General features: G+C 38.4%; 2 protein-coding genes and 1 long non-coding RNA gene across 15 annotated transcripts in view; 1 reads left to right on the forward strand and 2 right to left on the reverse strand.

The window, feature by feature from the left end:
- otofa (otoferlin a) overlaps positions 1 to 4,771 on the reverse strand; it is a 136,297-nt gene extending 131,526 nt beyond the window's left edge. For 2 of the 10 annotated variants that reach the window (XM_088089224.1, XM_088089225.1), the window contains exon 1: positions 691 to 967. In XM_088089224.1, coding sequence (XP_087945350.1) covers positions 691 to 820 — 130 coding nt within the window. In that variant the 5' untranslated portion in view covers positions 821 to 967. Of the gene's footprint in view, positions 1 to 690; positions 969 to 4,285 lie in introns of those variants that run through there. The other 8 variants (XM_088089232.1, XM_088089227.1, XM_088089233.1 and 5 more) reach the window with 6 other exon arrangements.
- A 7,877-nt stretch (positions 4,772 to 12,648) lies between these two features.
- Positions 12,649 to 14,802, forward strand: part of fndc1 (fibronectin type III domain containing 1) — a 50,819-nt gene continuing 48,665 nt past the window's right edge. For 2 of the 3 annotated variants that reach the window (XM_042504016.2, XM_042504017.2), the window contains exon 1: positions 12,649 to 12,797. In XM_042504016.2, coding sequence (XP_042359950.2) covers positions 12,725 to 12,797 — 73 coding nt within the window. In that variant the 5' untranslated portion in view covers positions 12,649 to 12,724. The remainder of the gene's footprint in view (positions 12,798 to 14,802) is intronic. The other variant, XM_088089379.1, reaches the window with a different exon arrangement.
- The window catches only part of LOC148186859 (uncharacterized), a 75,688-nt gene continuing 74,895 nt past the window's right edge, over positions 14,010 to 14,802 (reverse strand). For both annotated transcript variants that reach the window (XR_015779118.1, XR_015779119.1), the window contains one exon: positions 14,010 to 14,750. This is a non-coding gene — a long non-coding RNA (uncharacterized LOC148186859). The remainder of the gene's footprint in view (positions 14,751 to 14,802) is intronic.

The raw sequence follows: 14,802 nt of genomic DNA on the forward strand, positions 1-14,802 counted from the left end.
ACATGAAAACTGAAGTTTTTGGTCAAGGGAAAAAGTCAAATCCGGTTAGAACTGGGAAAAATCTCACATTTATTAGTGATTTATTACTGAATTGGTATGCCTCACTCTGTATATGGGATTATTCCACCGCATTAATTCCCATCATGACGAGTTCAAGAAGAGGAATTCAGTATGTTATTTTAAAATATAAACGTTACCAAATATTTTATGATTTTACAATGCAACGTCAGAAAAAAGCAATTCATAACATCCTACTTGACTCCAATGACTCTATCTTGTAGATTTTTGAAAGACTGATTTAAGCAATTTTAACACCAGTTAAGGCCTAATTTTTAGATGAATGAATTCAATGCATTTTAGGACTTTTTCAGAATCCACGGGGACTCTGAAAGAGCAGCTACAAAGCGACTCAAACTACAACGAGATGCTGCTACAGACACAAAATGACTACAAACACACACAAAACCACAGTGATGCTTAAAAACTACAAAGAGAAGCAAAACCACAACGAAATGAGGCTAAAAGACGTTAAAGTTACTGTAGTTACCGCACAACACCTGCCGAGTGTTAGCCCCAGTTTGTGCTCTCGTGTGTTTTAGCTAGCATACCTTCGGCTAACATTAATCATCAGTGTCTCAAAATAAATTGGCGATGTTTGAAATATTAAAACGTCGTTTGAAAAACACATACCATTGTCCTGAAGCTGTTTCCAGAGTGCCAAAGCCTGACCATGAAAAATATTCCGTGTTTTTGACCTGTTTCCGAACTGAGACGCTGTTTCCCTAATCAAAACAAACAGAGGTCCGCTTGCAAATGTCATCTGAAAGTGTGGAAATTGGGAAACTTATCTTGGGCTAAAAATCCTCATTTATGATACAGAGATATTTGCATTTTTCTTGTATATTTGTATAATATCTGTGGGTGATTTTAGGAATCTCCTGTGACTGTTAAAATCCCCTCTGAGCAGCGAGCGACCGTGTGAATTTTTGAACTTCCGCCGGTTCATAGTCACAGTTACCCGGATGTAGCTACTTAGTTAGTTATGCTAATAAACAAACAAACAAACAGCCAAAGTTAGCAGCTAACGTTAGCCAGCTAGCTGCTGAACATAATGGAGCATTAAGGAGCAAAAGAGGCACATTCTTCCCAAAAAAAGTTGGTTAGTTAAAGACCAAAAACAGCTGAAAAGAGATTGCTGTGACTTACATTCACCAGGGGGGCACAAACATGTACTGAAATAAATTCTTATGTTGATCTTAACTGTTTTATTTCTTTCAAAAACATGGGGGGAAAGACAAGCAGCTGTTTAACAAGAAAAGTCCCACAAAATGCAAGAAATTTGTAAAAGGTAAATATTCTATTATTTTTTTTTTTAATGAGAAAGAGGATTATTAGATTTTTTTTAAAGGGGAAAAATGTTATAATTGTTATTATTAAATCATAATTATACATTCAAAAATTATGTAACAGAAAGGATGTGTAAAAAAGATATATTTTATTTTTTTTATAATTATTTTTTATTTTATTTTTTCCATGTCCGTTTTCTTGTTTTTTTCCTAAATCAGGTTTCAAAAAGTTAAGTCAGAAGATGTTTAAAGTGGGCAAGTATCTGCAAACCTTTCATGGTTACTACTGTTTACAAATGTTGCAGACCTTTTCTTTTTTATTGATGCCATGTTTCACCTGTCCTGCAATTAAAATAAGATTACCTGGGCCCCTTTTCTTTTTTTTGTGTGTGTGTGTCATATGCAACATTTGACATAGGTGAATGTCTTGAACTGGGCAAGATTTGAATTAGCACTGAATAATTAAGACACCGTAGGGCAGAAATTGGGATATTAAAAAGGCGCGCACACACACACACACACACACACACACACACACACACACACACACACACACTGCTGCTTAACCCAACAACTTAGCAAACAGATGAATTGCAGCTACTGTGCCGACAGTTGGCCCCTGGGGTGGAAGAACAGACGATCTAATCCTTGACTTGGATGACACGGTTCATGTAAAATCAAGACCCTGGTGAATTCACTGCAGCACAGAGCACAACACTGAAAGCCATCCTCTCTCCAGTGCGCGCGCGCACACACACACACACACACACACTCACAGAACAGTGGAGAGAGGAAGAAGGGGTGTATCATCCTACACAGTACTGATGCTGACAGGAGGAGTCTAATCAGAGATCAGCTGGGAGTGAACACCTGACATCTGTCAGCAAGCGGACTGATCGCTGTCCAAGGTGCTGAAACACACACACTTCTCCTTTTTCTGTTCCTCTCTCAAACCCACATGCAAAAAAAAGGTGAGGATGAATGAATTCACTAAACTCCCTTCAAAGGTCCCTCCAATCCTAGAGTGATTCCTCTTTGAACCCCAGGAGAGACACAGCATGTCAGGTGTTAGGATAATGACTCTGCAGGAGCTATAAAACGCCCAAGGACTAGTGGATTGGCAATTATCCCAAAGGTATGATAAAAAAGAGCCTTTCCATCAATATCTTTAGGAATCAATGCCACCAGCTTCTAACCTACTGCCCTCTTATTGCTTTATGAGTAAAGTGACCCATCAAGTATGGGTGCGCAGTTAATCGAAACGCTAGTGATATCACAATATGCCTAAGTGCAAAATCCAAATCACAGGAGCAGCAATTTTTTGGCAAAGGTAAAATGTGTCACAACATGCCATTATAATGAAGCATTGTGGTTCTACAGAAGTGCCCCAGTTTACAAATCATATTCCAGACCTGAGGGAAGATGCTTGTTTGGTACACACTTCAGAAAAAGTCATGTCATCATCATTTTTAAATATATTTTTTAAGTGAAAAGGAAGTGCAAAAATTAAAATTCCTACTAAAATTGTGACTAATATTGAAATTAAAATATGCCAGTTTCTTTTTTTATGTATCTATTTTTTTCTATTTATTTTTGTCTATTGTGCAGCCCTACCATCAAATAAAAGCAGTAATGAGAAATCACTGTAGTCTCACTATTCCCAGGGATATACAGGCAGTTACATATTGGTTTTTCATTTTGTGGCTATGAATTATTAATATTCTAATTATTTATATTCAAGCTAAGAGAAGTCTCTCTCCTGACAGCTGCAAAAAAAAACAAACAAAAAAAACCCCTGAATATAACAATTTAATAGCAGATTTGCTTCTGCGCCACTGCAGAAGCAAATCCCCAAAATATGGGAAGGCATTGGAACCTGCAAGTGGGTTTGACAATCATGTTTTATTTAAAAAACTCTCCAATGTCACACCAACAACTGTGAAATATGGTTATTAATGACAGAGGGAGGGTCATGCATTTTCCTCAATCACTCAGGGAGGCTCTAGGAAAAATAATTGTTTCTCCAGGGTGGGGTTGCAACAGTATGGGACTTCCATGGTACTACAACCATCTCATAAATTAATGCAGTTCCTCAGTATCACAGTACAGTAGAAATATTATTATTCTTATCATTAAAAGAATTAATACAGAGGGTGTTTTGGGGGCTGAAAAAAACTGATTATTCCTGCAGTTGAAACCTGAAACAATTTTATTTAATGGAAGTTTAAACTTTACAATACTAAAATAAAGGGGAGATTCTCCATCCAGCTGCCTTTTATTTCAATAACTATGATACACTGTAACAAATTACCGTAAAATGTGGCCAGATTCTAACAGTAGTGTATACTTTTACAAAATACAGTAAAAAACAGTACATTTTTATGCTTTTTGACTAAAGAATACTGTAATAAACAGTAATGGACTGTTAAATTAATTTCATGGTTGTGACACTGAAAAATAACAATAGGATGCTGCCAACTACAGCAGCCAGTTGTTTGCTGTAATTTTACAAGAAATATGGTAAAGTGTAGGCAAATGTTCATAGTATGATAATAAATACATTTTCATACCAGTGATATACCTCTAAACAGGTATGGCTGCAACTCTACTCTGAGAAGGGTCATGACATTAAAAAAACATCAAGTAGCACACCAGCGACCCCCTACTCAGATAAATAAAGCACAGTCCCTATGGTTCTGTTTTTACTGTCTTTCTCTTTGTTATGTGAAGAATGTTAGTTCAGTTTCCATCTTTGGATGAAAGGCGCATTAGAGGAGCGCGTCTCCGGTGTCCACAGATCCAGGAGGGGTTCCCCAACTTTTGCCGCAGCTGGGACCGCCGATAATCACCCATCACGTCGTCTAACGTAAATCAAATCAGGGCACCGCACACGGGGTGATTCCCGACTAACAGGCTACAACACAGACACGTTGTCCTACCTCTGAATGTAACTTTGGCGATCCTGTCACCTCTCCCCCGGAGGTGAGCGACCGTCTTCAGGTGGACCATTAGAGACATCATTAGTCCACACTGGTCAGGGGAGTAATGTTACTCCGACACTGGGGAAACTTGGTTTGGTGCAATCTGGTCTTTAGTTGAGCCTCTCCTCGCGTCTGGACACAAAAATCGTTTTCCATACGGGCAGCATGCAAAATATTTTTTGTTTTGCTTTATGTAACAGGAACAAAAATTGTGAATTAATTATAAGCTCCAGTTAACATTTCCTCCTCCTCCTCGCTCCGCGGCTGCTGGCTCTGTCGCGCATCTCCTCTGGTTCTGGGTTTTACTCTCTGCTCGTGCAGGAAGGGCGGGGGGTGTTTCAGCCTCAGCGTGGGGATGGTGGATGCTCTAATTGTAAAAGATCAGCACAGCTCTGGGATTTGAGGAAAATTCACTGCTTCCTTTTTTCCTGGGAGTTAATAATCTTATACCCTGTATCTATATTAACACAGGCTATTACATTCCTTGTCTTCACTATGGACTGCCTGTTTATTCAAAAAGAAGAGCTAAACATCAAGAAATTTTCCATGTATTCATAACGGATAGACTATTCGAACAAGTCACAGTTTGTTAATTTATCTCTAAAGTATGGCTTTAAATGTTGTATTTACTACATATATAGTTCGAATAACCTTTTTACGCATGATGTACCCCACGGTATATCTCATTTAACACTTTTTTCTCCATGACATTAAAGGGGCAGTCTGTAAAATGTAGGGGGAGTTAGTGGCATCCAGCGGTGACAATTTCAAATTTCAACCAGCCGAAACTTCTCCTGGTTTGAATTCCTTCAGTGTTCATTGTTCAGGAGGTTTTTACAGAGAGCTGAATTATCCGCAGAGGTCTCTTGCTCTCCAAAATAAACTGAGGAGGTGGGTTAAACTGGTAAAAATAATAGATAAAACAGTTTCACATTAAATGTTAGTGTTTTTGAAAAGCTGCTTAGTGAGGATGCACAGTGATAACAGTACATCACCGGTATCTGAGATCAGATAATCCCTGGTTTTGGCACTTATCAGGATTGCCTAAAGGAGAGCATCATCCAAGCCCATTAAAGTGAGGAATTTTAGTTTTGTTTAAAAATTGTAACCTAAGATAAAGCAGTTTTATTGTTTTGCCCACTGAGTGTGTCAATTTCGAGAAGCATTGCCTTTTATATCTGCATCTGCCATGAGAGGGCTATCAAAATAAGAATAGGTGTAATATATTAATTTCACTACAGGACAAACATGATGTTCTCTGCAATTAGGTGGAAAATCAAATTTTAATATATCTTTATCACCATTTGCCAAAATGAGTCAGAAAATTCAGCAAAAATGTAATATTGTGCATTCCTATGGCATGTTGCAGACGGGCCATTAGCCTAGCACTTGAAATGTGTGCTCACCTATTTTCCATAATAACTTCATGCATGCTCACTTCATTTTTGATCCAGATGTTCAGTTTTTTTCCATGAGCCAAAGTATCCGCAGAAGTCTCCTCCTCTCCAAAACAAAAGGACCTGGGGATTAAAACCTATGTAAACACAGAATAAAATAGTTTCATGTTAAAGAATCTGTGTTTTTCTAGTGTTTTGGGGGCTGCTAACTACCTTGGCCGACACAAAAATGCAAAACCGTGAATGGCCGTTTCCAGAGCCACTGTTTAGTTTTACCATTCTGGGCTACTTGTAGCGACACATGGCAGTCTCAGTAGATGAGAATCCAATCTCTATGTAGATATCAAAGCTTCTACAAAGGTTACAAAAACACAACTATTCATATTTTCAAGTGATTAAACACCAAAGAAAACATACTATTATACTCCATTTCTGCCTATATATGTATCCCCCTAAATCCTACACACTGGACCTTTAAGAGAGGTTTCTGAAATTAATGGCATTGTAGGATTAATCTTATTCTCAAGGGCAGGTGCTGAGTAGCCTAAAATACAGTTGCCAGGCAACCCCCCCTTACTATGGATGACTTAAGGTCAGGGGTCAAATGAGCTTTGCCAGTTGGTCTCTGTCTGACCCTGGGCAGTTGTCCTTCTCTGTTCAACCAAAACCGCGTTTCACCTGCTGGCTGTCATCCATGTATCTGTTACAGGAAAAGACCAGCAGGTCGGCAGCTGTGCCAAGAGTTTTCAAAACAGAGTCCAGGTATGTGCCAGGGTCCAGGAGAAAAAGAAGAATAACTCACTGGTTCACCAGATGTTGGTACAATACGACCCTTCCAGATCACTAATGCATGGGCATTTTTGGTTTCATGTGTGGGAGGACTCAACATAAAAATTTAGAGAACATCTGGCCAAGCTAACCATGTGCGCAGTGATACTGAATTTCCCTGAGATATATCTTGTAGATTGAATTGTTACCTTAAAAGAAAAAAGAAATAAACTATTTATTTGGAGCCTGCAGCATGCAGACCTGCTTTGTGACCTGCAGTGTGAATCATCACATCTGAGAAGAACAAACTAAACTCTGCTGGGAGTTTATTCAGAAAAGCCTCCATTAGGAGTACCACGTTGCACTGATGGCAGCAGGGACCCCTCTGACAGAACTGTGATGTTTCCCAGCAGGCACAGGGACACAGACAAACAGCACAGCTTATTGGTCCTGCCAAGATATGGAAGATAGGACTCAATCCAAAATACATATACTGTGTGACAATGTACTGTAGTCTGACTCTTTGACAAGTGTATTCAGATACTGCGACACTGTGGTTTCTATTATTCTGCCCGTCCTCAGGGACAAAATTACAGAAAATAACAGAACTGTGTGTATTACAATACGGTTCCACAGTACAAATTACATTCCCCAAAAGATCCCAGAGTTGAATCAACACCTCTCTAAAATAGTTTCAAAAACTGAACGATTTCTTGCAGGACTGTTAAATTAGTTGCATGTGCCCAAGGGCAGGCTGAGGGTGCTCGAGCACCAATCCCTTTCTCCCTTTATGTATTAACTGCCCTCTTGATAAGGCGTATGTTATTTTTCGTTTTTTTTTTTTTTGTGAAGGCCTGCCTGTGGTCCTTATCAGGGGGAAAATTGAACAATTCAGGATAAATTTAGCTATGAATAAAATGACACTGTCAAGCCAGCCGCTGCTTGAAATTCGATGCTCGTCTTGTCTTGCTGTTACAGCACGGGGGCTTTAAGCGGCAAAAAAGATGGAGGAAGACCCATATTTCAGCACTAATTTCTAATATTCAATATACTAAGTGATATAACATTAGTTATTCTAAGTTATTCTACTTTTATTTTTTCCTTTATTTGAAAATTCTGCAAAGTTAAACATTTATATTTGACCTCTCATGAAAACCTTTTACACATTAGCTTAAACATCCAAAGGTTTCCTTTTTGAATGACCCTGACTACTACTATACAAATGTCCATACAGTTTTATTGTACTGTTTTTTTTTTTTAGAAATCACTTAAAAGGAAAGCCAGATTAAATTACATTGTGACATATTTCCTCATATTCGAACTATCATTTGAAATAATAAATAATGAAAGGTTGTGTGACATTTTTAAAGGATTCTTGTTCAGAATGACTATGTCAATTTTAATGTGATTTTACAGTACAGTTTTTAAAAAATTTAAAGGGGAAGTAAAAAAAAGTAGTCCCTTCTAATATCATAGGGTGTGGGTCGATGATATAGCATGATGCGATTTCTTCATGCGTTGCGATAACTCAGCAGGTTTTGTAGTAAACAAAGTGTCACCTACAAGCTAGTTTAGGCAGTCAACTCAAGCTGCACTGATTCATACACACACTTTATACATCACCCTCCATATGTCATCTTCAAAACAAACCCTCCCAGTCTGGCGATCTATTTAAGTTGCAGAAATCTGCCATCTCTTCTTCTGCCTTGTCAGTGCCACTGCTGCCCGGCTGCCCGCTCCCTCAGCCCCACCTCCACCCCAGCATCCACCCACAGGCTCCAGCTAGTTGAGAAAATATTTAATCATCACTCACCAATATCTCATATCTGTGGGGAGTGATGAGCCCGGAGTCTGGACGCCAAACTCTAACTATGTTCTGCTGCTGAAGTCAAGGTTTCAAATGTGAGTCATCTTACTGGGATTTAACTGGTCTATGGTGTTGTAGAGTATTATGACAATTTTAATTTTGAGCACCTGCCCTTCTAAAGGTCTGCACAGACGTGGACTACGTTCATTTTAGCTAGGTGTACCTATTAAACTGGCAGCTGAGTTTACATATAAAAGAGTTTGGGACCAGTTTTCCCGCAGAGCTTGTTGTTTCTGTTTACTGAACCACCCTATTTTTAGTTGCTGTCTCTGAGACAGCTAATTAGATGGGTTTGTTTTTTCTTTTCCTCGACTCTCAGAATATAACGGAAACATAAAGACAAAGGGGGAATGAGGGAGCTGGTTCAGTAATTCATCATCTCTGTATATGAGATATCCCAAAGGAATACCATCAGCAGACATGGTAGCAGTGGTGGAAGAAGTATTCAGATCCTTTACTTAAATAAAAGTACTAACACTACCCTGTGAAAATACTCTATTACAAGTAAAAGCCCTGTATTGAAAATGGTACTTATATAATATATATTATATTATAATCACCCAATGCATAGCAATCTTCCAAAAAAAGGGCACAACTAAAAAAAAAAACAGAAAGTATTTAAAAATATATAAACAAACAGAAAAAACATAAACATCCCTAATATTTTCTGGGGTACAAAACACCCCCAAAACCTAAAAATATTTTTATAAAAGAAAAAAAATCAATTAAATATTGCATAGAAAAAACACAAAAAACTTATAAAATATTTAAAAATACAAAAACACCCCAAAAGTACCTAAAAAAGAAGAATATGAAAATAGCAAAAGTAGCATGAAAATAAATACTCAAGTAAAGTACAAGTACCTTGAATTCATACTGAAGTACAGCACTTGGGTAAATATACTTAGTTACATTCCACCACTGTATGAGAGTGTGCATGTATGTTTATATAAACATTATTAGATCAACAAAAAAATAAACTGCTGATATCACTGGGACAATCCATTCATAAGCTCAGCTGGACACACAGTCCCACTTAATACAGTATATCAACAGAGATGAGCTATTTCATCACAAGCTTCCTGTCACCTCTCACTCGGAGGAATTATGACAGGATTTGACATAAATAACCTCAGGCATGCGAGTAACAAGATGCGACACCTTGTACTTATAGTATATTGTGGTGGCTGAAGAGTGTGAGTGTAAGTTTGTGTGTGTGTGTGTGTGTGTGTGTGTGTGTGTGTGCATTTGCAAACTTGCAGAGAGTGAGTGAAAGAGACAATTATCTGCTTCGATAAGATTATTTTTAAATGTAGTTTAAAAAAACTATTCTGTTTTGTGCTGAGTCATGCACTATTGCAACATGCTGCAGTAGTGTCTGTGTGTCTGTGTGTGTGTGTGTGTGTGTGTGTGTGTGAGAGAGAGAAAGAGAGCGAGAGAGAAAGTGAGAAAGAGGTTATAAGAGACTCAGTCTGCACCAGTAATGAGTTTATGATGTTTTGGTTTTGAGGGCAGAGGCAACATAAAAAAGACAAACTACAATTACTTCACTGGCCCCTGGAGGCCACAAAGATGACCGCTGACACATGTATTGATTTTGTCCATTTATGGCCCCTTTTTTTTAGTGACAAATGGAGAAAACAGCCCAAGGAGTCTGAGTTGTCCACACACTTTGTAACAGAGCAGCTGCCGTGTGGTTAAAAGCTGTTTACTATATTTAAGCCCTGATTTTCCATCTGACCTGCTCAGACTCGGGCTTTAGAGCCAATCATGAATTCATCCATGAGTATGTGAAGGTTGAAATCCTTTTCGAGGTGTAAATAAAGGCTCTGGCCAACAGAGGGAGATGTTAGTCTAGAGTTAAACCATAAAGACAAGTGAATAAAGCCATCTTTTGTGTCTTGATGTTGATAGATTAGCACTCAGAGACAGACAGACCATTACATAGGAAAAGACGATTGCGTGCAGTAACATACTCACTCCAGTTATTTCAATATGATTAGGAATTACTGATACATTGACCCCTGATCTGTGAAGATACTCTCTGATAGGCCATCAGATTCAGTAATTATCTCTCAGATAGCTGCTGCTCTGGTATGCCATTTGCTGTTAGAACAGTAAAGGTCAAAAAGTTTTACAGCAGAGTCCAGATGAGCTCTCACATTTAAAAAGTTCTGCAAAGGCAACCAATGAGGCGGCAAATTCTCCAACTCTGGTGTGATAACCACAGGAAACTTATGGCTGAGGAGGAAGCAACAGTGTTTCCTAGACATTTCAATTTAAATTTCTATAGCATTTAATCAACACCACTTTACAGAATTATAATGGGCATTAATGCATGAACTGTCACAAATGTTTGTCTTTAACGTCGTATCCATCATCTACGCAACGTATATAATAAAGATAAATTCACTATTTAGACCATAAAGATAAAGATTTAGAATAGTGTATTATATGATAGCTACCATGAGGTGATGAGGGTGAAAGGATGAATAGATGAGGGGATAGAGGGTCAGGGATGGATGAATGAAGATGGATGGATGAAGGTCATGTGAGGAAGGGATGAGGGGATGAGCGGTGAGGGAATGAAGGGTGAAGGATGAATGGATGAAGGGATGAGAGGTGAGTGATAGATGGATAAGGAATTTTAGGGGATAAATGCATGAGGGTGGAGGGATGAATGGATGAAGGTTGGGGCATCCTAAGAATGAGGGGAGAAATCACGGTCACAGACAGATGGATGGACGCGGACCATGATGGACAGAATCAGTTAAAGGGAAGAACACGAGAGGGAACCAGAGGAGTTGAGACTATGAGCGGAGGACTTCTCTTTATTACCTCAGAGTCGGATAGTGCTCCCCCGTGGTTCTTGCATTCCTGTCAAACAGAGAAGGAAGAGATAAAAGGTAGAAGGGATTTGGAGGTGAGATGTGAGAACTGGTCCAAAGGTAGTAATGAATCAGGTGTGCTTTCTTTTCTTATTTTTCATTATTTTTTTAAAGCTAGGGTAAAAAAGTCCCAAAGGCATATATTTGTAATTATCCTAAGTAAATATTTTAAAATACTTGACATTCTTTTTCTTCTTCTTTTTTAAAATTTTTTTAAGCACTTTTTAAGGTTATTTCCTTGTTCGGTTGTTGTTGTATTTTTCTTTGTCTTTTTTTAAAAAATAAATTATTTTGATAATTTCTTGTAATTTTTACAAAAAAAGAACTGGTTGTGTCTTCTTAGGTTGCTGGCCATCATCCCACGTTTAGTTAAAAAAATCAAGCCAATTTGCTCAGGTTTCAAAGAGTTAACTACACACAGAGAGTGTTAAGATGGAACTCCACCTCTACAGCTACTACTGGAAAGCATCAGCTCTAATCAAATTTATTATTTGATTACTTTATTGCACACAGGCTTTACTATATACAGTATAACAACGTGGCTTGTTGCTCCATCTAGTGGTTAAGTGACGTCTTTGGAAAATGAATGTAATAGTGAACACAGATTAGATCATTTATTGGAGTCTTGGCCCACAGTCCTGTGCTCTCACACCTGCTGAAGTGATGGTGTCATGGAAATGTTTGATCTTAAAGAGGTTTCAGGTCTGCAAGAAAAAGACTGGTACCGGACAGGTGGACCACAACTGCTTGAAAAAGGTTCTACTAGATAAACAACTTTAACTAACTTAAAAATAACTCATGGAGTTAGATGTGTGAAACATCCAACTGTAAGAATTTTAAAAAGAAAAACAAACTATCTAAATTGTAATTCAGGAAGAGTAGGTGTGGTTTGCCCCACAGAAATGAATTCAGCTCTGGGCAGCGTGTTAAAAACCTCAGATTTGAATTATTCTGGCATTAATCAGTGGTTTACACCCTGCAGTCTTAATTTTTTTCTCCCTCCACCTGCTACCAGAGCTTCAATCTGGGATGAAATCGTTGGTGTTCCCTGAAGAGGGAGACATTTTGTCAATTTTACTTTATTGTATCAAAAAATCAAAGACCCTGCAGCAGCCTGTAGGCACGTTTATAGATTTGAGAGGTATAGACTATATTAATGAGGAGAAAAGTAAATTGAGTAAATTAAAATTCTGAGGACCCATAAGTCTTCACAGAGATAGACAGCAGTCTGTTTCACAGTTTTAATCGTTTTTAAAGTCCAATTCTTGTTTGTAATCACTTCTGTCATATCAGAATCGAATGGATTGAATATTAATTGTTGATTTTTGAAAGTTTTTAATGCTGACAAAGCAGCGGAGAGTTGACGGTGAAAGCAGCAGTCCCATCGGAGGAGGGGAGGGGAGGGTCGGTGTGTCCCAGCCCTCTGCATCCATCCAGCTGGTGCGTCGCTCCGCAGCAGTAACGCGCCACACTCACTATGGCTTTAGCCGCAAGCAGGACGCTTTTGGCGCTATTCGTTACGTTTTGCGCACCAGGATGCGGATGGACAGGTAAAAAGAAAAAAAATTGTTTACTATTTTTTCCATGAGCAGGTGCGTTTAGCACTAATACATGATGCAGTTTGATAACTGCTGGGGCACTGTTGCTTTCTCCTATTGTGATTTAACTGATCAAATTTGATCAATAATGTTACCATGCTTGATTTTGACCAGTTTATTTCGACATTTCGTGCATTTCAGTGCAATATAAGTTTTGATGCTGTTATTTTGAAAGACTTGCATGTCTATGTGCGCACGTGCACATCCATGCCAGTGCGCGCGAGCATTACACATTCCTCCAGTTGCTGCAGAAGTCATTTTTCATGCATTAGATTGATTGTAGCCATTTAAAGTGCATTAGAATATTTAATTTGCAGTATAGAGTTCGCTTTATCATTTGCAGTTTGATGGGGTTATTTCAAGTGAGCAATTAGAGCAAAGACAGACTTTGACAGTGTTTTCACAGTTGTTACTTTATGGGGGAAAATATGATGCTGGTCTCCTTGCAGCAGTCATGGAACAAGTCCTTACCTCACACAGTAGGCACATGCTGGAGGAGCTGTGATCAAGGATTAGAAGTTGATATATATCAGGCTGCATCATTGTGCTTTGTGCCAAACTGGTGACTAATCTGGCTGATAGTGGTGATAAATGATGGCCTGTGATGCTCAGGAGAATAGAAGTGGTGGCTTTTGCTTTGCTGCATGCTTTGAATATCATATTAACTATTAGACTGGAATAGGTTAACCCTTTAGACCCTGAGCAACTTGGCTATATTTCTTTCAAAAGCATGGGAAGAAGGTTGGGAGCAACTAAAAAGAAAAAGTTGCAAGAAATAAGGAAAAAAGCACAAGAACATTTCCTGAAAATAAGTACAATTAAAAATTAAATTAATACATTTAAAAAAGTTAAAAGCAAAACAATGAAAAAATAAGCTTAAATAATGGGAAAAATTCTAAAACATATTTTTAGATGTGATAAGTACAAATCACATCAAAGTAATCAAATTAGTTATTGTTTATTTTTTTACTAGACATTTTCCCTAGCTTTTTTTTAAGGATAATTTTTTAGATCTACTAATTTCTTTCAATTTGTAGAATTGCTCATTGCCTTTTTTCCATGTTTTTGACTGATGTTTTTGATGTTGCTCCAGGTTTCAAAGGGTTAAATACACTTCAGAAAAATTAGTAAAAATGTTTCAAAATGCTTTTTACCCACAAGAAAATTTGTTTTTATTTCTAAAGTTATTCAGTTTTTAATCCGTGTCAACACCGTGATATATCAAATGGATGAAACACTCTTTTGACAGGCTCGGAGACCACAGCACACATGTTTTAGAAGTTACTTAAGTACTGTTTTGTAAAAACAAATTTCAGGGAAAGAAGCCCACATCCTCGAGACAGTCAAAATATCAAAAGTGCCATAAAGGCTGATGAGGTTTGGAGGGCTGTAAGTGAACCCTTATGGCTGAGTTTAAATGCACGTTACAGCCAGTTTCTTTTTTCTCCCCTTTTTTCCCCAACGTGCGCAGTCCATTTATACTGTCGGTCGATCTGCAGAGTTTCTTTATGCCTCTTTCTCAACTGCTAGCACTTAGTGCATGAGGTCATCTCTTTCGCTGAATATAGGCTGCTATTTGTTGTGGTCTTTCCCTCTGAGTCGTTCCCTTATTCATCTTTTGGGAAGAGCACTTTTTCTGTGACATCCTGCTCCACATTCATCCACTTATATACATTCACACCTGGGAGCTACTTAATTCAACCACAGTTCACCGCTGCTGCTGCTGCTGCTGCCGAGCAGCTCCACTTGGAGTTAAATGCCTTCCTCTCGGGCATTCTGACAGTAGTTGTTAAGGGAGAGGGGAGTGTTACTCATTAACTTTCTCCACTCGCATGTCATCAGCTTGTCAGTCTAAAATCCTTCACAACAGCAGATGAAATTGGGCTCCTGGGAATCTCTAGACACCTAGGCGGGAGCAGCACATATAGAGAGAACAGAAACATAGTGTATTTGGATA

The sequence above is a fragment of the Plectropomus leopardus genome, chromosome 16 (assembly GCF_026936395.1).
Source record: "Plectropomus leopardus strain MGB_pleo_1.0 chromosome 16, ASM2693639v1, whole genome shotgun sequence".
NCBI classification, from domain to species: domain Eukaryota; kingdom Metazoa; phylum Chordata; class Actinopteri; order Perciformes; family Serranidae; genus Plectropomus; species Plectropomus leopardus.